The sequence below is a fragment of the Rissa tridactyla genome, chromosome 6 (assembly GCF_028500815.1).
Source record: "Rissa tridactyla isolate bRisTri1 chromosome 6, bRisTri1.patW.cur.20221130, whole genome shotgun sequence".
NCBI lineage: Eukaryota > Metazoa > Chordata > Aves > Charadriiformes > Laridae > Rissa > Rissa tridactyla.
In genome coordinates this window covers 55,603,758-55,629,953 of record NC_071471.1, presented here as the reverse complement: position 1 = coordinate 55,629,953, position 26,196 = coordinate 55,603,758, and the positions used below count along the sequence as shown (strand labels likewise).

At 34.5% G+C, this 26,196-nt stretch overlaps 1 protein-coding gene across 3 annotated transcripts in view; it reads right to left on the bottom strand.

Annotated features, from left to right (window-relative positions):
• IDE (insulin degrading enzyme) overlaps positions 1-26,196 on the bottom strand; it is a 69,908-nt gene that overhangs the window by 23,083 nt on the left and 20,629 nt on the right. For 2 of the 3 annotated variants that reach the window (XM_054207210.1, XM_054207208.1), the window contains exons 7-16: positions 25,663-25,825; positions 25,004-25,096; positions 24,355-24,446; positions 23,119-23,199; positions 20,099-20,202; positions 11,972-12,074; positions 10,887-11,009; positions 8,403-8,485; positions 4,022-4,166; positions 1,147-1,257 (exon numbers count right to left, since the gene is read on the bottom strand). In XM_054207210.1, the coding sequence (XP_054063185.1) occupies positions 1,147-1,257; positions 4,022-4,166; positions 8,403-8,485; positions 10,887-11,009; positions 11,972-12,074; positions 20,099-20,202; positions 23,119-23,199; positions 24,355-24,446; positions 25,004-25,096; positions 25,663-25,825 (1,098 nt within the window). Of the gene's footprint in view, positions 1-1,146; positions 1,258-3,332; positions 3,478-4,021; positions 4,167-8,402; positions 8,486-10,886; positions 11,010-11,971; positions 12,075-20,098; positions 20,203-23,118; positions 23,200-24,354; positions 24,447-25,003; positions 25,097-25,662; positions 25,826-26,196 lie in introns of all 3 variants that reach the window. The other variant, XM_054207209.1, reaches the window with a different exon arrangement.

Below are 26,196 nucleotides of genomic sequence, written 5' to 3'. Positions count from 1 at the left end.
GAAATATCTTAAACTAAAAGAAAATAGTCCAAAACGGACCATTCACAGACCTGTGGGTTGGGTTTTTTCACTTTGACATTTGTCATGTCCAGTTAAAACTTTTCAGATAATTAACACATCTTAGGTACAGACAGCCCTAAATAAAGTGCTGTTACAATAAATCTACCTCATGTTTGCTGCCTACCCGCTTAGAATTTCCTACTAAATAGTAATGAACTAAAAATGGCCCTGGTGTCTGTCTAGGCCAGTCACCTCTTCAAAAATCACCCACAGCAGAAGATTAAAGTAAGACTATGGCAAGCATGAAGTCATCTTCCCTGCAGCCCTACCTCTCTCATCTACTGTAGACTATTTTTGCAAGCTTTCTGGGCCAGAAGTCAGCATGTTCCCCAACACCCATCTAATCCTTGTGCACTCATTTATACCTCCACAACAACTTGCTGCTTTGAGTGCCAATATCTAATTTGTTCATTTCCTTTGTTTCACCTCTGTCTTGTTCTAAAGAAGGCACAAGAAGAACAATTATGTATCTTGCGTGGCTTAGCAAATACAATTGCTGTTCATAAATTTACTTCAGGAGCTAAAAAATAATCTAACTTACATTCCATATATATAGATCAGTCATTAAATTTAGGAAGTGAGACTTCCAGAAGTCAGCATGTACTTAACCAGCTGGTTACTCTTCTTGGCCCAGGAGCAGAGCTCCTCTTCACATCTGGGGAGAAGAAATGTTGCAAACCTTTTCAACACTTCCTTTCCCCCTTCATCCATTTTCCCCTTCTTTTCTGGCTAGGTCCCACTGAGGCCTTCCCAGATTGTAAAACAGAATATAAACTTAAGATTTCCCCTCCACCCCTGTCTCCCTTAGATTTCTATTCCTATCAAAGCAAGTTGCAATCCCTTGATCAAGCATATGAAAGACCGACTGAAAGACGACTCCAGGGCCAGTTTTTTTTAACCAAAGAATGTAATATAAACACTCTGGGAAACTCATGGCTACAAAAAAAAGACAAAAGAAAAAAGCTTCTGCAGTCCCAACGAAGCAGAATTTCAGTCCGTATTTCCATAGATAATCAGCCCTCAGATTTCAAGTCAATGCACTCAATTTTAAATTACTCCAAAATGTAAATTTCTTATGTAGCTTACCGCTTCCTTGATAATTTCAAATCGTTTTTCATCAATCTCAAAAGTAGCCATTTTCTCAATGATCTTCTTGAGCAAGATATGTTGCTTGTCATTATAACCTTTTACAGAAAGCTATGGAAAAAGTGCATAATTTGCTTTACATGTGGAAGATAAAAGAATAAAACAATTACCAAGTCTCGTATAATTCAATGAACAATACACTTTTCAACACTCTAAATTCAATGTCATTCAACATTAACTCATCCTGAAACAAAATCCCTTTACCCATCAAAAGATAACTGACAAATATAATATTGCATATTTGTCCAGGAGTTATGAATGCAGAGAATTAATGTAATTTCATGTTGATGTAAGCAAACTGTACTCAGAATACAGATTTTTAATGATAGCAAGTATTGAGTCCAGTTAGTAAACTGTACATTTGGAGTACTGAAATGGTTTCACTCTAGGTTTCTCAGCCTTCTTAAACATTCTCTCCAGTTGGCATTTAACCTTGTTTCACATTTATCTTGTTGCTCAAAAAAATAGTTTACATAAGTGGAACTAAGCAGTGCTACAATAAAAGGGGTACTGTCAACAGCAGCACAATTTATAACCAGGGCTGAAACACTACAGTAGTTAGTCTACAATTGTAACGTAATATTGATCTGATCATACATATGTTTCGTAAAGTATACATGAAATAAACTTCTTCATTTAAAGAAACAACATGGAAACTTAAAAATGACTACATGATTGCATCAAGCTACAGAAAGTGTGTCTAGTGAAAAAAGCCATTAGAAGGCCTTTTGGGGGAAAAAAAAATTCAAAATTTGGTATCTTGGAACAGGAATTTAGTTGGATTTGTGCAGTTTAATTAAGGTCAAAACTAAATTTTAGGACACAAACCAACATACAGGTGAATTCCTGCTTTCCAGTAGGAAGAATTTTTTCTTCTATACTTGCTGAAACCATGAATTTGAAGAAAAAAGCTATCATATCATAAATGGATTTATGACAAAGGCTGATACCCTAAATTAGCATAAGAACCTAAACTATTCAACAATCACTATGGGTGGTTGTTTTCAGTGTAGCATCTGTCCTTGCTTAAAGTATCGACAGTGTCCAGTTACACCTATTGACTATAAAACTTCTCATGATATAGAATATTAGAAGCTCCCAGATACAAAATGGAGTAAACATGAAAACAGAATCTTTACAGTAGAATATAAAGACCCTACCAAGAACAGCTAATATTTAAAATAACTCTTAGCTTCTAAACTGTGACTAAAATTGAAGAAAGTTACATGCACACACACCACCTTTTTTTTAGGTTTTTTGTTTGTTTGTTTGGGTTTTTTTGTTGTTTTTTTTGAAGGAATTAACTCTAACTATGAAAACATCAGCAACCTTTGAAACTGCGAACAGATAACCATGTTTCCAGTAAGTTAAGTGAATGCTACCAGGAAATGAGATTTGCGTTGGATAAAAAAAATGAAATTGCAGCACTCTCTCTCATACAGAAAACATAAAGACAGTATACAGTATATTCTCATACTAAGATGCTTTGGAAAATAATAATTCTACAGGAAATTTCAAAACACAGTTTGGTATAAAATTATAGTTTAAAAAAAGCTTTTTAACTGAAATTCTATTAAAATCTCCTATCATAAATCTCACAGGAGAAGCGAGTAAGAAATAACCATTTATCAGTATTTATCACATAAGTATTGTCAGCCATTTAAAACAGATTAGAAAATTCTTAATAAAAACAAACTCTTAAGGGAAAGCCATAAATATCTAGCATTGCATTCTAATGAACACATGCACAATCCATTTCCACAGCTCACTACAGCAGAACTAGAGAATTATAACATCATCTGTAAAGTTGAGATTCATTCAACGGAAAAGTTAATGTTTTTATATAGAAACCAGCAATAGTACTTTCAAGATTACCATGCAAGCAAGTAAAAATGTGAACTAGAATGCAACAATTGCACTGCACACATGTTCACCAGACACTGCAATCTTAAATAGGTCACTCAGTACTGATTAAAACACAGCTTTGCTTTGCCTTTAATTCATGTGATATATGCAAGGAAAAAAACATTAACCATCTCATTTAGAAATGCAGAAGTCAAATGTTTTCTCCAAGCTCAACAACTCCCAAGCTGTTTCATCTCCTCCTGCATTTTTTAATTACTTACAAGTATTGCATTCATTCCTGATGCAATGCCATAGATCAAACCTGAGAGGCGTGCTGCATATGTATACTCTTTTAAATCATCCTTCAATAACCTGATAAACAGGTATGTCATGTTGCAATGGAGAGGATCAGCATAAATGTAGCGACTAACAAAAAGAAAAACAAAAGAAATGCTTTGATACCTCAAGCGGTGACAAAATAATGGATGAAGAAACATGACTGAAGAGTATGTATATGCAGCCTCATGATCAGTAGTTCTTGAACAGGAAAGCTGAAGTGTACCATTTATTTAATAGCATGAAAAGGGGGTCTTCTACCCCATCAGTCAGAAAGTTTTTAGTAGGTATCTGACAAACTGAAATAAATATGTAAGCTTGGATTAGGGTTGCTTTTTTCTTTTTTTTTTTTTTAAATGGAGGAACAAATCTTACAACTAATTAATTTCATGAATGATATAAAAATAAAGAAGAAAATTTGCTTAGTATGAATGAAAAGACTGTTGAAGACTTTGAACAAAATTCAACTTAAAATTCAAATTAAAGAAAGGATGGTTAATAACCAAGATCAAAAGGAGTAACAGCCTTAGACCCATTTTTTTAAATAAAAGTCCTTCCATCAAATCAATATAAAAATGTTGATGGGTGGAAGTAGTTTTAAGGCTCTAAGCTTTTCCTTGATTTGGGTACTTACATACATCCCATAGATGGTATTTTGGAGATCATAGTTCAAGCCAGCTAGTTCTGCTGCATATGCATACTCGTTGAGGGAGTCTTTGAGTAGTTCAAGGTACAAATAGGCCATGTTACAATGCAAGGGATCCACGTAAGCAAATGGGCTGGAAGAAAATGTTGAAAGTAAAATATGCAGTTTAAAATTATTTCTCAGTTTCTTTTGGCCTTTTAAGTCTGATCTGAAGGAAACAGTATTTACTGCGAGTATGCTGATGGATCCCTTTATGAAGGATTCCTTTCAAAGCCAAATATGAACATACCTGAAAATAATTATTTAGCTTCCTTATGGTTTGAGAGATGCCCAAATACACTGAAGATTCCAGAGATACTCTCTTATTTGTGCTCATATATCAAGACACATTATATTTACTTTGCTGCAGTCAGAATTCACCAGAAGTAAAATAAATTAAATACACCCTGAATAACCAACATAATTTAATAGACCGAAATGAAAGCCCACATACTGAACATTAATTTAATTAGTACTTCTACACTATCAGAAAACAAAGTAGTTTCTATTACAAAAATTAAGATATTAGCAATTTGTGGTATGAAAAATATGAAGCACATGCTAAACTCAGCTCAGAAAAGAAGTTCGGCACACCCATTTTCACACTATTGTAATTTTTTATGTTATCTTTTTTAAAGGCAACAACTATACAAGCTCTACTGTTTTATTAGAAGCAGCTGATGACATACAATACTGTCACAAATTTCTCAGAGAAATGCAACTCAAAGACAAGCCATGTTTCAACTGTGCTAATTGTTAAATATCTGTGTGTTTTAAAGATTTGCAGTCAAGACAAGTTATTCGTACTATGACTGAATATTTATTTCTAAAGCTTCTGAAATGCATGTAAATTCATTATCAATTTCACAGAAATAATCAGCAGTATCTAAAACAATTTGCTGCCAGTTCAACTCAAAACCACGTTTAGAATTCAAAACCACACAATTTGCATTTGTTTTCCCTAAGCAGTCACTACTAGTGGTATTCTGAGACATCCTATTATGTATGTTTACACCTATATAGCAGGGTATTTCATTGTGTATACCAACATTAAAAAAGAAAAAAAAAAAAGATCACATCGCCACAACACACAAGCTGATAACCTGAAAATGCATTGCAAAGGTAGTTTTAAGAAGGTTCCTAGTAGCTTTTAGTAAAGCCTTGACTTCTCCTTCCTTTTAGATTAAGGAACAGAAGCATGGGAAGAGATTAAAAAAAATAGTAATTTTTAAAAAAAAAATCTACTACAGAAGCAGAGCCTGCTAATGTCTGAAATCTTTTTTACTACCCCTGGGTTAATTATTCTGGGCTTGGCCTTGTGTAACTTAAGCAAACAGGCCAGTTAAAAAAATCCGAAGCAAACAAGGACTCTGCTTTTTGCATTTCTCCCTACAATGGGAATTTCCCCAAACTGAACAATTTCAATATACCCAATGATGCAAATCCAATTAATATTGAATTTTTTAATTAAGACTAAATTCAAAGCAAGATGTAGGTCAGTCCTATGTTATCATAAACCTTCCTCCAAACTCATTATATTCTTTTCCATTTTGATACTAGAATAGAGAGTTAATCAGTCTGAGTGATTACCATGTTCGTATCAGTTGTAACTTCTCTATACTCATTTAGCTGGCAAAGGCCATCAGCGAGTTCTAAAAATAACAAAGACTACAAATCACTAATCCTCAAGTGAAAAATAACAGAAAACAATTATAACACTGTTCTGGGAGTTGCCTTCTATTACTGACAACTTTGTAAGTAAATGCTTATTCCTCGTTTACCTTTTTTGACTAGATTTGAGGAAGCAGAACAACTCAATCACTGATAGTGTATTTGAAAAATCTTAGTCTGGTGTTTTCCACTTTCAAACTCAGGTGTAAGTGACAGCTGAAATCAACACTGAGTGTTGATCCTGGGTCACCATATAAGCAACTCAAGTTGCTTGAAATATTCCTTGAAATGGAAAGTAGCAAGTATCCAGTTAAAAATAATTACTATTGTATTTTTACCATTCATGCCTCTAAACCTTGGGAAACTTAAGTGGAGAGTTTATGACTACTTTCAGAAAGCTTTCAAAACAACAGAACATTACATTGTTATTTTGCTTCTATTTGCTGAGTTCTTAAGTCATAATTCTTATATTTACTGAGTTCTTAAGTCATAATTCATACAAAAGGAAAAGCTTATCAGCATCCTTTAGGCTGGAAGTCAAATCCGGTGTCAGAGGTTCTTAGTGTGGTGTTTCTTTAAAGCAAGACTTGTGCCATGTAAGGATTTTCAGTTTTGGAACAAGGCGACTTCAGGAGGTTCATATACTGAGATTGTTCCTACTGGATTTGTATGTTTGAGGAAGAAACCACCTCACCAACTTCCTCTTAATTAACCTACACAGCAGTTGCTGCTGTAACATCTGGGTCAGGAATTCTTCCAATGATCCGTGATGCTCAGGGCTGCAGACAGAAGAAATCCTCCTATTTTTTTCCACCTTACTGAAGCTGTCTGTCATGTGAACACATTCTTGTAATCTGCTACAAGGAAGAACAGCTGCCATATTCTGATCTAGAATTGAGGCTAAAACTTTTTACAGAAACTCATGTTGTTAAGATGGCTTTATTCACCAATTCACTTGGCCACAAGAGCTATGGGTAATTTCATCTTCTCATGAATAAACACTACACATTTCACCATTTCCTCCAATGACCATCAGCATGACATGACCAGTCTCAAAAGAGAGAGATTCACTACGAAACTTTCTTAACTATCAAAACTGAACAAACCTGCTTACAACTTCTTTTGGAGATGATGTACCCAATATTGTCAAAATCCCTTCATATCCGTTCATATACAATTATGATCTTATTTTTAAAGAGAAGGAAAGAACCCCCAACCCTAAGAAAAAAGCCAGTTTTCCACCTGTAACCATTCCTAGCAGGAAAGAGGCAAATCATTCCATTACATTAGTCAGCAAAGCTCAAGTACTCCAGGCTTTTTAAAAGGACTCACTGAGATGAAAGTACAAATGCAACTGGGAAAGACTATCACCATATATCAAGTCGAAGATGTCCCTGCTCATTGCAAGAGGGTTGGACTACATGACCTTTAAAGGTCCCTTCAAACCCAAACTATTCTATGGTTCTATGATATTGTGCGTACATGCGCATACTTAGGGCACTCTACATAAAATCATTATCTTTTAATTGTTCACAAACTGGTATAGAGATTGGATCACTCATAGTTCATTTGGAATTGATTTAAGAATAAGAGATGGGCAGTTACCATTTTGACCTTCTATTTCCTGACACATCAAAGTTGAAACAGTTTTAATGTTTGCCCTGTGGTTTCAAAAAGCAAAAAGAAAGAGGAAATGCCCAGACAACCTGTTTTCCCCAACTAGCACCAACACCAGTACCAAGATCTGACACCAAGATCTGAAAAAAACCCTCTATCTAAAATTCTGCTGAGAAAAATTTCAAGTGCTCACTCAAAAAAAGGACTCAACAGTGCATCTATGAAAGCCCACATAACAGCCTTCCAGCAGTATCACTGAATCATTTAATTAGGCCAGAGGAGAGTTCCCGAAATTATTTTCACTTTCAGTAGTCCAGCACAGAAATAGCTGCACTCTAAAGACAGCTGTATTTTTTTAATTTCAAAAGTTAGAAATTATTACTTGAACAGTAAGAAGGTAAATAATTGTCATGCTCACTTATAAAAAAAATAAAGATCAATTTCCTATGACGAAAATAATGCAAGACCAGAATTAACATTACAGCACTTTATCATGCATCTTGAGATGAGAACCACACATTCACTGACAATACAGACTGTTTCTTCTAAAAACAAACAACAAAATTAGTTGGTGGTGTCAGCATACTGGCTTGCATTATGTACATTACAATAGAATTTGAATGTAAAACCATTATCAGAATAGTATTTTATAAAGAAAACACTATCTTAAAATAGTTGTGATTTAGTCATTAATCGAAAATAATACAAACCCATTTTTAAAAAGGTATATTGTAGTATGTAGTAGGTCCTATGAGCAGGCATATTTCAGGTATAGCAAATAAAACATAGAAGAAAATTTGTTTTCAAAGTATTTTTAGATAAACTTTTCCTGTTCATATAGCTGGAGCACCTCAAACTGCTTGCTGCTCAACTACTGCATAACTTACATCAGCCTTCCTGCTATCCATAGCTTATTGCGCATGCCCAAGGACAAATGTTTTCAAGCCTCAATACATGCAACAAAGTTTTCGTCACAGAAATGCAGGCTCCCAACAAGAAACTTTTGCAGAGCAATTTATGTGATATACTTAACATTGCATACCTGAAAAATTCAAAGTTGAGACAAGCTTTTGGCAAAAAAAATTTGTCATCTTGCTTGAACCATAGTTTGCTCATAGCAGTGTCCTGTGTCAAGAAAAGAGTTTTTGTTAAGTCACCTTTTAACTGTAATACATTACGCTATTTAAAAAAAAAAAAAGTCTCTTCATCACTTCCAATCTCAGTTTAGTGTTGTCCCCTTAAATTAGTATTCTTGCTACATATGTTTGTGTACATCCATCAATCCTTATTGAGATGCTCTTGTTACCACCTGTCACTTTAACATGTGGTTATATGGCTGCAGCATTGTGAGTGACCTTATGACCAAAATGGGAACTACTGTTCTGAAGCAGGAGTGATCAAAGACAAATACAGAGTTAGCTTCATAAAATTCCCTGCTAATGATGGCATTAAGACATGTGCCATTATGTAGCACTACAGCAGCATATAGTTACATGTTTTGGCCTAAGAATATAATTGTGTATTTAATGCTTTTAGTAAAAAAAACCCCCAAACTAATGCACTGTATGTTGTTTTAAAGTAACATTGGCAACAAAAAATATACACATTTAGAAAAAGTAATAAAACTAGTTGGAAATTAGTTAAAAGATCTGTCACCAAGATTTTTTTAGAATAATATCCTAGTACAGAAAATAATCTAAACAACCTCCCCTATTGTTTTTTCTCCCACAGAAGCTGTGAAATGGAACAGATACGCTCTCTGTTTCAACTCTGGTTAACTTTATGCCCCCCAAACACCTCTTCTTTAAATTGATATGCACAAGTGAACTTTTAAACATAAAATTATTTCTTTCTCTCATATTTTTGAGCAGATGTTCTTTGCTTCTCAGGGATTTGGCATGGGGTTTTCCTCCTTTTTGCATAAAAGTCTTGTCTCTTACATCACACCTTCCTCTACGTGATATTCGAGTCATACTAAAAAGCCAAATTACAGCTTGCCTTTGAGACAACAAATTTTTTATTCTGTTAAATTGCTACGACACAGAATACATCTTGCATCAGGGACAGAATGATAAACAGTAGAGCCTGTCTGTAGTACCGCAGACCTGATCCAACAGCTGGAGATCACTAGCTGCAGAACCATAGTAACAATCTGGCCCTCAGGCCAAAGCCTTTATCCTATCTGCTCTCTTTCCTGAGGGTTTTTCAGGGCATGATGTGCCATCACAACAGAGGTGACCTAGTGACATGCTGCCAGTGAAAATGGCCATCTTGTTGCCATCTCTTTCTTTCTCACAATGCTGGTCCAGTCCATAGTAAGCTCACTTAGGCATATAAAACAGCAGAAAAGTTTTTTGGTACAACTGATCTCTGCTGATTTAGTTCTTGCAATGTTTTGCTGTCGGGTCAGACAAATGCCAGGCCCCACAAACAGAAAATGGCACAGTCATACAGCTGGGAAGAAAATAAGAGATGCAGGCAAAATAGATAACGTCTATTTCATCAAGTACAGAAGATTAAAAACATTATTTTAAAGGGAACGGAAAAACTAAATGCAACTACATTTCTACAGCAATCATACCTTAAAGCAAAGCTTTTGTGTGGATCAACTGCCTAGTTGCTACAGAGACATTAAAGGACCATCAAATTTCTGTAGCAAACCAATTAGTGTTGCTTAACAGAGCGTTAGTAGCGCCCCTGCTGAGGTTTAGGGTTTCAGTTCAGGATGAACATAAACATATGCTCAAAGTCCTCCTCTGTTAACAATGTTGCTTCAAGCATATACCTAAAACGCCGTGTGCAGAACAAATATGTTTTTCTGAAGGATACGGTTGCACCAAAGTAGACTTATATTAATCAAGTATGCAAAAAGTATTCTGGAATTGAGTATTCAAGCTCAAGCACAACATGTAATTGCAGAAGACTTTTCCTATTTATCCTCCAACTAAGCCTAGAATAGAGATGAGTATTAGCAAAGACAACTACGCTTTAGTACTGAGAAGTAATTTTTAGTAAATTTTAGGTACTAAGAAAAACTGAGATTTGCTAGAAGTACTGAGATCATTAAACGATGCTTTCAGGAAACTGGAAAGTGATGTTTATTTACATGTTTACATCTCTCTCTCCCTTTTTCCATGCAATCAGAAGCTTTTTCCATACACAGTTACAAACGAATAGCCTTACCCGTGACTTACTGAACACTGCTCAAAAAAACCATGTAAGAGTGGCAGTCACCCTTCTGCTGAATAAACAGCTTTAATACTGTTTCTGTCAATTGTTAACACACTTTCATAAGGGTAAAGAAAGTTCAAGCTATTTGTAGATTCATTTTTATAGGAACCCAAATAGTCATAATCCAAAGTTTAGCAAGAATGAACTTTCTACTGTCTTTCTAGCAGTATCATTAAGTTTTGTACTTTTTTGTTCATACTTGGAATGTGATATGACCTGTGTTTTAAAAAACACATAGGAATTAACTGCTATCTTCCCAGAAGGTTAGCAAACAGACCAAATACAGATAGCTTACCTTGACAAGGGCAGGGTACTGTGTTGCATCTTTTTCCAATGGCAAAATCTCAAAATTAGTAGGAATGAACTCATTCTTCATCGGAAGCTTGAATTTCCCATTCAGGTCAGCGTTTTGCCATTTCTAGATAAATAGGAGAAACAATGAGGCTAAGTGGAATTTCTGCTTAATTAATGGATATTTACTTGTTTATTTTATGCTGTAACAAAAAATTTAAAAACACATTCCCCTAGCTTATGTGTAAATACTATTAAGACAACAGGGGAAGACAGAAATATCTGGGAAACCAAGTTGGAGTAGGCTATCAGCAGGATGAAGTGCCATGAGGAGAAAGACAAAAGATAAAAAAAATTGTCAAAAGTTTACAGTAGAGTGGCAGGTGGTTCTATGTCTCATCTTTTCTGCTACTGTGAACTCTAAATGAAGGTATAAAACTAAATACATATGCAAGAATTCTAATCAAGAACATAGATATGGACAGTCTAAACAAATGAAGAGTTCTATGCAATGTCTGTTCAAAGGATGCTCAGCACATCCAATTCAGCTCTACGGTGTATTTTACAGCCATCTCTTCTTAAAAGAATAGATCAGTAACAAGTTTCAATACGGATTTGCCCACCTCCTTTGTTAGAGTTCTGATTTTTATACTCATTTTTTAAGTTGCAAAAATCAATTTTAGAAACACAGTTACATATAGCAGTTGTAAAAAGATTGTTTTCTAAAGAATAGATTAATTCATTAACATTTAATAGAGACTTCTAAGTTCTAAAAAGTTAATGCTTACATTTTTAAGCAGCTGGTGCATACTATGGATCTTTTATAGCAAAAATGGTGTAACATTCCCTGTACTTAACATGGTTTAAAACCATTAAATGGATCTGTCCTATGTAATGAATATTTGAAATCTGAAGACTAACAAGAGATCCTTACTTCTCATAATATTAAACACACTCATTGTACAATTTTCATATTATGTAGAGCAGCGGATTTAAGTTCTCCCTTCAACTAAATGGAAAATTAGACAAAGAATTTACCACTGTCTTTCAACTTGCAGACATTAGAATATATTAAAACTTTTAACATGCCTGAATAACTTCATCAGAAATAGCTTCTTGCTTGTACTGTGTTCCATACCAGTCCTCTGTTCGATCGGTTTTTCCTTCAAAAGACTTGGAAACTATTGCAACTCTGAAAACAAAGAGACAAAGCACTTTGGCACAAACGTGTCTGAGAAAAGACTGTGAGAAATTATTCAAAGCACTATTTCTGTTCCATCACTATAATGCATTTATTTCTGGAAATGTTCCCTGGACAACCACAGAGTACATTTGGATAGCAAGTATATGTATACTGAACTGCACACTAAAGTTAACTATGAAATCAGGTTATCAGAATCTTATAACTTAACTGTTTTTCTAAAGGGTTACAACCTAGAGTTACACACAATTATCGCTGCATGCAACATTGCATTGTTGCATGCAATTTTTTAGACTTGGCCCTTGTTCCAGAAAACACAGAAAGCAGTCCTTGAGACCTTCTACGAAATTGATGAAGTGACTAAAACATTTTTCACACCTCCTGTATCAACACTCAGATATGTGAAAATACTGACTATAGAAATTTCGTCCTAGACCTAGCATTTTAGACTATGTTATTGCAGTTTCAATCTCTCATTCATAATCTGATAGTAAGAGAGTTTCTTCATTTTGTTTTGTTCTCATATTCTCATTTCAGATTGATACCTGTTTCTCCCCTTTGTTTTTTTGGTTTGGGTTGGGTTTTTTTGAGGGGAAGTGAAGAAAAGCAGGAAGATTAATGTATTTTACACTCAATACAACAAAATTATACTCAATTAGAAATCTAAATCATAGAATATCTGAAGTTGGAACGGACCCATAAGGACCATAGAGTTCAACTTCCCGCTTCTCGCAGGACTACCTAAAACTAAATCATATGACTAAGAGCATCATCCAAACACTCCCTGAACTAAAGAATACACATAAATAAGAGGAACTACAGAACAAAGAAAATTGAAACTTCTTAGCATTTTTTCACTAGTCTTCATAACAGGTACCAAAAAACCTCCTTTAATTCTTTTTAACAACTTAAACCACAAAAGTGTATTCAATGGAAATAAGTAGCTAGCTTTAAGACTAAATGGATGAGTATAAGAATTCTGAAATAGTCAAAATAGGTAGGACAATTACCTCCTACATATAGTTAACAATCCCTCCTGGGTTGAGGAAGGGAGAAAGAACCAGATGATTAACACACGCACACACACGCACGCTCTCTCTCTTAAATGCAAAAAAACAACCCCTGCGCCTCTGCAGAAGTTATGCAATATCCAAACCAGAATGAGAATATTCCTCTTCAAGAGATACATTATTTCATCTCTCATTGCAAAAGGCAATAGAAATGGTTAACATTTTCATTGTGACTTCCCATAAAATGGTTTCGTATCTATTTCATTTTTTATACAAAAGGAACAATACTAAATAAATATTCAGCAAAGAACTAAGCACTTTAATCCTAGAGAATACTTGTTCTTGCAACACAGCAGACACTAGCTCGGTCAACAAGGTGAATATTAGAGAGATTGTTGTTTACACTAAAATGAGCCACAGAAATATTCTATTATGTTTTGCATTTTAACTTGGACAGCTGGTGAGCAAAAGCTCTATCATGTACAGATGAAGTTGCTAAGAGACTATAAAACCCGTAAAGTCTATTAGAATTTCAGAGCAACCTACCAGCCCTTTCAGTCCGCTAAATAAAAAAGAAAAAATGTCTTAAGATAAAAGATTATGCTGATAAAATCCCAATAATCATGTGGTCTGAGCAGCAAGACAAAGGTGTTTTATGCTATAATACACAGATGTTTGTTATTTGACATTCCCTCCTTCTACCTTTCTCCAATATATCAATGCTCAAGCAGTAGAGACAATCCAAGCACCCAAACACTTGCTGTAGGAACATATTAAAATTAAAGAGCAAAAAATAATTCTGTCTGCTCAACATATAAAAATGAAATTGTGGTAATGAGCATTTCTACTCTTCCAGCAATTCTGCTTCAAGTCCTGCCCTCCCTATACCCCAAATGACTACTGGAACGATTAATTAAATTTTGAGCTCTCAGAAACATACCCACAATCACATGAAACAAACCCAAACGCATTTAATCTGCCTGAGACTTCAAAAATGCACCAAGAGACAAGCACCAACAGCAATGAACACCAGGACAGGAAGAGGGGAAAGAAGCACCACAGCTAGAAATGCAACACTATGCAGTTATTTAAATGTTATCATAACCTTTAAAGTTACCGATTATGTAATGTTACTTTTGCTTTTCATTTCTGTGTTATGCTGTATAGCACTACGAACATCCACATGGTTTAAGACAGCATTGAAATGCACTGGAAAAGACAGATAGGACCTGCTTATAAAATATTTAAAAACTTAAGCAGTGCAATTAGGCTCTCGAGCCATTCATGAACATGGAACACAGCTGAAACAATAAATGCAATTTATAGTACATTCTTGCACATGCAAACTGTTGTAGTCCTAAATTATCATCAACTTTCAAAACCAAGCACAACTTCTATAACATGATACATATTTACTAGATACCATTTTGTTTTTCACTTTCCTGAAATCTAAAATGAAGCTACAAGTGACAGATCCACAGAAGAGTGTTACTTGGGAAGAGAATGTGTGCTTTAAAATGAATGTACTTCCAGGAAAGATTATCAAGATTAGATTCCAGATTTACATAACAAAAGTCAAGCTTCTAACGCTGAAAAAGCAATAGACTTTGAGGCCACAGTATTTGTGACATTAGTAACAGACAGTTCAAAGCCAATTTGTTGTAAAAAAAATAATTTTACTTAAAAAGGAACTTTTTTTTTTTTTTAGGAACTAATTTAAAACTTTGTCTTCCAAACAATGATATTGTCAAACAATGGAAAAAATGAAACGTATCTTATTCACATGCATAAAATAACACAACTGAGACAAAACCAGCAAAAGCCTAGATTTCTTTACAACTTCCCCCAAAACCATCAGTAAAACAGCAATATAGGCTGTTCAAAGCCACTTCCACACAAATGTCATTAGAAGACAGAGTTAAGTGGGGAAACTACATGCAGAGAGAAGTTGCTGGGGTGCGGCATTCTCAACACTCTGCAGAAGCACCAGTTACTTGTTAGGGTTCAATGAAACCAAGTCTCTACAAACACAATGGGTTGGGGGGGGGATGGAATAAGTGAGCAAACTCTTGATTTTCAAAAATCTTTACTCAGATACAATGCAATTTGAAAAAAACCACACACATTCCATATTTGTAACATATTTATCATCGGGGATCAGCATCACCGACTGCATTGAAATAACTGCTTGCTCCATATCTGTGAAATGCCAACCCTTAGAAATTTCTGTATCAACATTTTTGGCATTCATTTTATTTTTGTTCCCTCTAGGATAGTACTAGTGATGCACTTCAGATATCAAGAGAGGAAAAAAGTCCATTTACTATCAAAAGGAAAAATGTTCTTTAGTTGCTTAATCTGATGAGTCACTTGCTTCTTAAATTTTAATATGAGCATTTATTCTGCAGATGATGAGGGGAAAAAATTGTATTGGAAATGATGGGAAAATTACATTTTTCAGCAAAGACTGCAACACATGCCAAGTCTATTCCCTTGTCTTCACAGATGGCTGGCAAAACCCTAAGCAGTTTGAACAAGTAAAAATGATACTTCTATCTTAAAAAGGTTTCTCTCTTAGGGAAATTAAGCCACTAAATGCAACAAGTAGTGTGCGGGGGTGGAAGGGGGGAGGAGAATATGAAAACTTCCTGTTATGGTTCAGTCAAATACAAGCACATATGGATACTTGCTACCATCTGTGAGTATGGATTTTTTCCATATTTTTTTAAAAACACGGTTTGTTAAGAAAATAACAGTTGAAAAGCTAAACTTTTTTAAAGGCATTGAGCAGTAGTCTCTGTGAATGCAGCTGCCCCAATAGAGATATGCCAAGAGAGGTCTTCAGTGTAGGTGAATTCCAACAGGGTTATGAAAATGAAATTATAAATAAAACCACAATACAAAAGAAAAATTCAGACCAATGGAAACTAAACCATTGCAAGACACAATTTATGCAAAGCATATAAAGAAAAAAACCAAACAAACAAGCAACAGGGAGAGTTAGGATGATGTGACACATACTAATTTTTTCATAAAAAGGGAGAACAGAAAGGTAAACATGAGAATAAGAATCAGTAAATGGCAGATAACCAGAACACATACAGATATTTAAAAGCACATGTCCAGAGTTTTTTATTAGCGTGAACAATTTGCTCAAGCAAAGACCAAAGATGGAAACGAGCTACCGGACTGATAGTTTACTACATGCATATAGATATAGATGCAATAAAAAAAGTAAAACGCAAGGGGACCCTTTTATTAGCATCTGTAATCTCAACTCATTCTTTCAAGAGAGACCACTAAAGATGCAAGTCCACAGTGGCTTTCTCAAATCTTCACAACATACCATGAAATCACTTTTAGAAATACTTAACTAAGTTGTTTTTTTTTCCCCAAGATACTTTATCTTGACAGCAATTTAAAATAAATGATACCATAAAATTATATTCCTTGTTATATTTTGCTACACTTTGAAGTATCTGAGTTAAGTAAAAGATGAAAAGATTCCTAGTTCATTTCATTCTACTTTTAATTTCAAAAGATAAGTGTTTAAATAACCATCTAAAAGGAATATAGTACTACATATAAGTTAATATTTTGTTTCATTCACATGAAAATACAAAAGTCTAATTAGCTCAGATCTTTAAACACCTGAGGCCCTGAGGCAAAAAAAACATTTAATTGCCACTAAAATTGAAAGGACTTATACTTTTACATCTGAGAAAAAACAGCTTGCAGTATTATCATAGGAACTACATAGAAGCATAACTATAACTTTTGAGTTATATTGAAAAAAGTATCATTTAGAGAAGCAGGAACAACCAACACAACGCTGAAGAATCTTAAATATAGTTTTGTGAATTCTAGTTTTGGAGAAGACAAATAGCCTGAACATAAAGAGAACTACGATGTGAATGTATAGTTGTTATGGCAATAGCAAACACCAGCACGGTTTTAGTCTACACATAATAAGAAATACGGTTATCATTACTCTGATCATATACCATTCAAACTCAATGTATGCCTGCTGCTACATCATAATAGGCCTCCTGCAGGTGTCATTCGATCCATATTAGAGTATCAGTGCTTTGCTGAATTCTGCTGTTAGAACTGCATTTAATCAGTCTTTGGTGACTCTCTAGTTTGAACGTTATTTATATTTAAAGCTTAATGGGACAGCTGTAGGCATAGCTGTGGGTATTTAAGCTTCAGTGAACTAACGTACTTATATTTACTATCTTTAAGCCCTACTAAAATCTCTGCAACAAAAAGGATATATCATTTCTTTAACAATAAACTGAAGAGGCCACAAAACCAGGTATATTCCAGTTTTGAAACTCCCTTTATCTCACGATATTTAGCTTTTTTATTCAAATGCTTAAAATTACATAATCTTCATAATCTATGTAAAGATAGTAAAGCCAAGTAAATAAGGAGACAGTGTGATTAGTCCTGAGGGGAGATAAAATGCAATGTATTTGTTCCAGCATCCCAAAAGAAAGCAGAGTAACAAGCTAGAAGGAAGCAGGCTGAGACATTTAAAGCCCAAGATTACACGGAGACCCACATCCACTGAAGTTACTAGATGACCATCCCTCTCTGATCACAAGCTTTCTCAATTCAGTCACCATGCCACCACCAGTCTTCCATTATGAAAACTTTGAGGCCTTCCTGTACAGAAAAGCATACCTATTCTATCAAATTTAGTTTCCAAAACACCCTCACAACTGTGCCTCTCCAATTTAAATGTACTACACTTTGTTACTTGAAAAGTCACACACATCGGAAAACAGTCTGAATTTGAAAAGCTGAGATGAAACAACTATCTCCACTATCTGAGGGATCAATGCTTCCCAGTTGCTTCATATACTAAAGCTGATCATCTTCAGTTGGTATTTGCTCTAGATGTGTTTCATCTTGTAAACAAAAATCTTTTTTTTATTTAAAATTAATCCACAATTACCAAGTGGAGAGAATATACCCGTCTCCAGCAAGCCATTTTGTCAAATTTGAGAAGACTGATGTAACCCTACAAAATTACTACAAATAAAAGATACATATAATAGTAAAAGATTGTTTTCTTTGGTTACTAACATTTCAAATGTTACGGCTATATTCCATAATGTTTTAGAATTACCTTTTCCTCTCTCTTGCTTTTATCTTGCCCTTATGTTTTTTTTAACTGAGGACAAAGAGGAATGCAGAATTGCAACTGCAAGCACAAATATGGGATTATATTAACTAAAAGAACATTGTGAAACAGCTGTTTATTACATATTTGAAAAAAGCACACCACGTAACATTCTAAATTCTTCTAAAAATTGTCACCGCTATTCCTGTGCTTCTCACCACATTCCATAGACTTCAATTTTTTCCCTCTACTTGTATTCTCTACACTTTCCTTTCTCACACCAATAACTTTCAAACAAAGCTTATAATGGCTATTTTATGCTGAAGTACTGTCAACTGGAAGGGAGTGTCAAAAGGCTGGCACAGCCAGCAACAGGAGTAACAGAAAACTGATGAGTGTTCTGTGGCATCCAGCAGCATTTGATAAGCTTAAAGAATCTATGAATGTATTTACATATATTAATTTCCTCTAGCAATTTTTTAAAATTCAAGCAAGCGGATGCTTTGGAAGTCCTCTGGCTAATAACAATGACCCAATTTGTATTACAAAGGGTGTAATTCCCTAAGATAATATTGACTGCTTTCTTGCAATGTTAAGAGCCACATTTTTAAGCTATGTGAAGCTACAATAAACACCAGATCTGATTAAGCACCTGTAGCTTGCTTACTAAATAAGTATAAAAAATGGTTTACCAATTGCTTGTAAGCAATTCTAAAACACGTTAAAAGTTCAAATTCATGCAGAATTTGGTTAAGCTTTCTTCAGAGAAGTAGTAATTACATATTCTGTCTTTTAATTACTAAAACCAGCTTTTATGTTTAAGGTAAGCTCTTGTATCAAGTTTCCAAGAAGTTGGGTGGTAAATCAACATGAAAATACATTCAAAATAGAAGTATTTATTACAATAGGAAAGAGAATCTGGAAATTTTAAGTACTGTTTGTTCAAAATATGATCTCTTGAAATATTCAAGCTTCAGTTGCAGTATCCCACACACATTACACATAGATGCGCACCCACACACAATGATATAGGCCCTTCTCTAAAGGGCATTAATTACTATGGCAACTACTGTCACTGACATAGCCAGCTCCATTTGATTTATCATGACCTGTATACCCCTAGAAACACCAGAACCCATGACATTTGCAAATATAGTTCACAATCCAATTTTATCCTACTTTATCCAATAATTATTTGAAATATACCGTCTTTTGAAAATAAAGTAACACACATCTTAAACTAAAAGAATACACAAGACAGATTTTTTCATACAAACAAACACAGTGAAAATTTGTGCCTAAACTTTTCAGTAATTCACAGTAATTTCAGAAGGCTGAAATATAGAAACTCTAGAAATATGTGAATGCATGCCTCACTGTCCTTCTATATCCAACACTGAAAACTTCAGTGCGGAACATACTCAGAAACAGACACGCTCCCCGCCAAATTAATAAAATACATACAGCAGATAAAAGCCACCTTCTTCACAGATTTCCAGACCTAGCTCCAAACTATGAGTATTCGAGCATTCCATGTAAAACGCCCCAAGAATTTATTGAGGCAGAATAATTTTACTAGGCTTTTTCTCAATAACAGTTGAGGTAAGTAAGTATCTTCCTAAAAACAGTCTCAGTCTGAGGAAGATGTTCTGCATAGAAAGGAAGTTTCTGTCTGAACAGGAAGAGTTGCATGCACTTAGGAGTGCTTATTTTCAATGGGGCACAGAGACACGAACACACAGAACAACCAGCCCTTTTTCAGTGACATTTACTTTGGAGCTGTAAGAGACACCTGAGAATTTGTGTTTCCGTTAGTTCATCTGCTTTCTTACAATGTTTGGGTTAAAATCAAAAGTTATTGCAGTTTAACTTACCGAACATTTTCTGGTCTCAACTTATCCAGTACCATCTCTATTAAATCAGGCCTGAATTCTTCAAGCAAATATTCAGCAGCCAATACTTCTTCAATAGGATAATACTAAAAAACAAAGCCCAGAAACATGTAGATTAATTAGACAAAAACTAAGTATGAAAAAGTTACTGTTTACTAAAGGAAAAAGAAGTGCATACCTCTAGTCCCTAAATCCGTATTACTTTGGTAATTTCAAATTACAAGTGTATAGCTGTCTTAAAATCTTTCTTTTAAAACCAAACAAGATAGAGTAGTACTCTTAACTATGCAAACACATTTCTCCTATATTAGGTACTTTTATATACTGCATATTACCATTCTTTTCTCTTGAAATATTTTATATCTAAATATAAAAGTCACCCACCTTTAAATAGTTTTGAAGTAACTATAGTAAAAATAAGATGGCAAATGCTGACCCCTGGAGGATACTTTTAAAGATAAAAGAACACCAAGTACTCACTAGAGTACATTTGGGAAAAACAAAACATAACAAAGCAAATAAAAATCAAAACAAAAAAACCAGTAAGGTTCTTAGGATTCCCTAAGAATTCCATTTTTATTTATAGAAATTTAAAGAAAAGTATATTCAAATTATCTAAAAGCATAGTACAAATTTACACAATTTTGATTCTAACTTTTTATTTAGGATCAAACTGAAAGTCTCTTAAGGTACATTGCAATTCAAGAAGAAAAACCAGTAAAAATTCCTCTGAAAATTATTAGTGTGGTTGACAGGAAAAATTTCTTGATAAACACCTGTTTCCCAAGGGAAAAATACCAGGTGACCTAAGCACCGAGTACCTGCAGTTAGCCGTACAGGTGGTACTTTTTTTTTTTGACCAGAAGCATTATGAAACGCCTTTCCGAATTACATGCATTATAGATAAAACTATAGTGGAATGAATTCCAGAACACACAGTAACTCACATAAAGGATTTTGGAAAAGAGAAAGTGATGGTGGGGGGGGGGTGGGTGCAGCAGGCGGGGGGTGTGTGTGGAGACTGAGGACAATGAACCAAACCTGTGTTACAAAAAATTCAGATGTGAATGCTGAAGATCTAGAATTTGAAAGCTCTTGTCCAAACGATTCATCATACACTGAAGAATGCTCATTTAACTACATTCTGCATAAACAGCTCAGCAGACCAAGCAATTTGTAGGGGAGGTTTTAATTAATGTATTCACTTCTAATCTGAAATTACCAAGATAATACAGATTTAGTGACCGAAAATCTACACTTTATTTCCTTTATAAACACAGGCCAGTCTGACCACCAACTGGAACTGAACATAAAAATTTATTTGGTTACTTTTGTTATTTTTTCATTGCTTGAGCGGGAGGGTTGGACAAGATGATGTCCAGAGGCCCTGTCCAACCTCAACCATTTTGTGATTCTGTGATTACTTTTCAGCAAGGTCAGAGCATAACGTCATTAAAATAAAACAGACTAAACCAATCTACATATGACAATCAGATTAAAATGGAATTTTAAAAATTATACAGTTGAGACAACAAAAAAACCAACCAAACAAAAAAAGGGCACTGCAACTACCTAGAAAACGTCAAGCCTACACATAACAAATATGAAGTATAATTTGACAGCAAGACCTTAGTGGTGACTCCTTGGACCAGCACAAATGCACTTTAAAGAGATAAAGTTCTGTTTTGTTGAACAGAAAGATTTTTAAAATCCTTTTGGTTAATACGTTACAACTTACAACATTACATTTACTCCTGCTACCTTATACACTGGTTCTTCTCCAAGTTATGAAAAAAAGCTATTATTCATTAATGCATGAAATCACCAAACAGCAGCTCTAGTTTGGTTAATTCAAAGCATAAACTTAGCATGAGTCAGAGGCAATAAAGAGAACTAGAAAAGTTACTTTTCTATTAGCGTTTAAGCAACTAAGAGCAGATTCAGAATTACCATTCAGACTGCAAAGCACAGCAAAAGAAAAGCAGTGTCCTGAGTCAATACCCTGCTCTTTGGAACACTGCTGGCAACTTCCTGGCCTGATTTTTGGAGACAGTAATTGTAATCGGGAATGATCCAACAAATAAGAGACCACTGAAAGACTGTTTCATAAGTCAGAAGTCCATTTGTTAAAGAGATTTTATGCATTTGACAGAACAAAAGCAAAAGACAGCATCTCAAATAGGAGGTCCTTTAAATATCCATTTAAGTGTTTTCAGGTGTCTAATTCTTTTTGTATAAACAGAAAAGACAATTCTAAAATTAAAGACTGCTATTTTAGACTTTACAAATTAAAGGTGTAGGAGCATTAACTCAAATTCCTGCAAAGAAACCAAAAATGCCTCCGAGTAGGTGTAGACATGAGCTGTCTAATGGAGAATGGCTGAAAAGGTTAAAAGTTGCATAAAATTCACTAGACGAACAAAACCCCACCTAAATCTTCCTTTGAAGCAAAATGAGGGAACTAAATTTTGCAAGAAGTATGAAGACTAAGTACATGATGATTCTTTCAGTACTGATACGTAACTACATTAGTAGAGTCAAACATTTCTGATTTGCTATCTGAATACGAACTTTCTGCTTACTGCAATATTTTAACATTTTAACTATGTAAGCATTTATAAACATAACGCTTGTGTTTATGATAAAATATTATTTCTCTAATATTTCCCTAGAGAACATTTAGCTATCAGGTAGGCCCAGAATAACAAGGTACGTATGTACATTAAGAAATGCTGAAATAGATCAAATAGCGACTCCAGTGACTGTAAAATCAATTCTACCAACTATAGAAGTATAAAATGGTAGAGAGTGAAGGGAATGTGGCTACTTGCCTGCCAAAACTAAGATCTATGCAGCATATTAGCTTCCTGAGCTCAAGAAGCACACAGGACCTTTGCAAATACCTGTATTTATTAAGAGTATAATCAAACATACTGCTAAATTATTACTATCTATTCTAAAAATATATAAATAAATAAAACAACCCCCACACACACACTTACGTGCAACATTCCTCCAAGCTTTGATGTATACCCTCGTGGTCGTTCTTTATCTTTAAATCTGAATGCCACAGCATTTAGATCCTAGGAAACAGTGTAGGAAAGGTTGAAAAGCATATAGTAAAGACTATTTTAAGAATAATTATTGTCTACTTAATTCCTTTTTATAACGTAAGAAAAGGAAGGAGTTTTGTTGTATTAATTTTGTAGTAGCTAGACAGGTACCTAACACAGAAGTTTTAAGGAACATTCAAGTTGCACAAAACTCACAAGCAACTTCAGATAGTCTCACAATATGAAGTGTCATACAAGTCTTGTAAGTCCTGTTCACACTAAGAGACCTGTCCTATATCTCATATATTTAAATTTCCTGATAATTTGAAAATACACCAACTTTGATACAACCAATACATAAGTGTTCCAGTGCAATGTGTATTGTATGTAAATGAATTGAAGCCTTTTGCTCTTCTTTTTTTGTTCCTTTTTTTCCAGCCAACCAAAAGGTTAAGTTTAGGGACAGAAACAGTGTGTTTCTTTACGCTGTCTTAGCCACAGGAATAGAACACATCATTCTTGGAATACAACAGCAAGGCTGAATTAAAGAGATCTAAGACTATAAAGCCAATGAAAGGGACAGTCCATCCTTCTGTGAAACCACGCAGGGAGTCTGATTAATTCAACAATTCAGCTAAAAATAAACTCAAAAGAAGTTCCTTTTCAAACTAGTTTGCCAGCTCTTCTGACTCACTTCACAGCCTCAGGAGTGCTGGGACTGACACAAGAGGAGCAAGGGAAAGACACAGGGATGAGATGGGAGGATGGAACTATCCCTTTCAAATCTTGTTTTTGTTTACAATAACAGTGAAACAATTCCACTGTGACTTTTAGCAGAGGGTAAAGAGACTTCTTTCACAGGTACAGAGTGTCAGCATGCAAGAAAATAAGTTAATGCATCTGCAGAATTTCTAATCTTCCACAGAAGAGACTCAACAGTTTTCACCAAATAAAGCTAAGATGGAACAAGAAATCTTAACCAAGTATTTGTAGTGAACCAATGAGACTATATATATGAAAGTAAAACTAGTTTTATTTCCCACTGTCACTGAGAAGTGCAGTACTATTTAATTCTAAAAGGACACTTAACATTTTGTTCTCTGTGCACACAGAAACATACAGACTTATAAGAAGCATGAAATAATAATACAGCCACTACAATATTTCAAGTACCAATCACTGTACCTTGCACTCTTGGAAAACCCATTCTTGAGGTCCTTCTGTACGTAGTTTTTGAATATATTGAAACATGTGCAAAATAATATCTTCAACATGCACTGGAAAGAAAAAATACTTGCTTAATAATTCACTCAGTTCTGCACAAAGAAAAAATTCTGATGATGACAAATACGTAAGGTTTTATTTTTAATTACACTCTGGTATATCAAGACATTTAAGTACATATGCAATCCCACTGGCAAAGTTAAACACGTTTTCCTCAGATGTCAATTTAGGTAAGTGTTTCAGTCCCCAGATAATTCTGAAAACTGCAATGAACACATTTTACGTTAAGATATTGATTTATAATATAATTTAATTCAGAGCTAAATCATATGAATAAGTAGCACACAACAGTATTAACAGCTTTTCTTTTAAAGACATTTACTTTAAAATATTTAATGAAATACTTTAATTGAATATAACCTCAAAAAAATTAATTTCTTATGTTAGATGAAGTGTGCTAGCATACTGAGAGGATCTAAACACAGAAGACACACCAGTTAATTAAAATAAATTGGCTTTCAAGCTATAAACACAATTAGTCTCTTTGGATACAAACACAAACCTATCAGATCAGGAATAACATGGAATGTAGATAGAGTGCTTCACTTACAAAGTCCTTCCTCTGTCAAGTCCACATTAATGATGAAAAACATGAAACCTCTAGCACCTTCCTTCTGTCCTCCAACAAGAGTATTTACCCATCCTATGAAATCAAAGAAAAAATATATTACGTAAACAGATCTGTAACAATTGATGCTGATTGTATGCCTCAGCAACATTGAATTATTTTAACATTTTGACTACTCTACATGTTCTTTTCTTCCTTAACGCCTATAGCAACAATGCAAGTTAAACACAAGTCTGACCGATCTGATTTTGTGCTCAGAGTGATATGACAAACTCAAGATCATTTGATTATTGGGTAATTTATTTCTGTTTGGAATACAGTAATATAAAGAAAAATAGTGAGAGATACCCTCTTATTGTCTTCTAGACATTAAGGGACCTGGCAGCAGTGAGTGGCAGAACAGAGACAAGATCATGCAACTCTCTAAACAGGAGTAGACAAATAATAGCAAGAATAGCTTCAGTAGTCAGAGTGACTGTTGTTTATTTTTACCCACCACAGAAACAAGAAGAAAGTGCAAAACAGCTTAGAACTCAAATTTAAATTTAAAATACAGAGGTCATTTTTAAGTGAAACATAGCTAAGCTTTAAAAAACAGTGTATTAAATTACTTTTTCATTCTTTACCTTCAAAGGACTTACCTTTGGCTTTAAGTTCTGATAAAAGACTCCCCGGGCCTTCATGCCCAATTAGATGACCAAGGTAATGGCCAGGGTTTGATTTATAGTACTTCTGAAGGTCTGGTATAGGAAACGTGACATAAAGATTTCTAATGTCCTTAATAGGTACCACTTTGTAAAGTTGCTGAGAGGGAAAATAAACAAGGAGATCCATAAACAAAATGAAACTTATTATTTTATTCATCTCAGGAGCACACATCATGTTCCCTTCACACACACACGTTTTATTACAAACATATCAAAAAAAATCTTGAAAGTAAAGGTACGTAAAACTTAGGGCAACTCTTCAGCTATTCATGATGCAGACAACAAGCGAATTAACTATCTCTCAGTTGCTTACAGCTGCAACCAAATGTACAACCTTTATTATAAACTATACAGAACTATACTATACTTGGCATGGAAAGATGGGTGGAAAACTAAGAAAGAAACACAGAACTTAACAGGGACACTGATACAAAAGTGGTGAAGTGCACAACGTTTTACTGAAACATA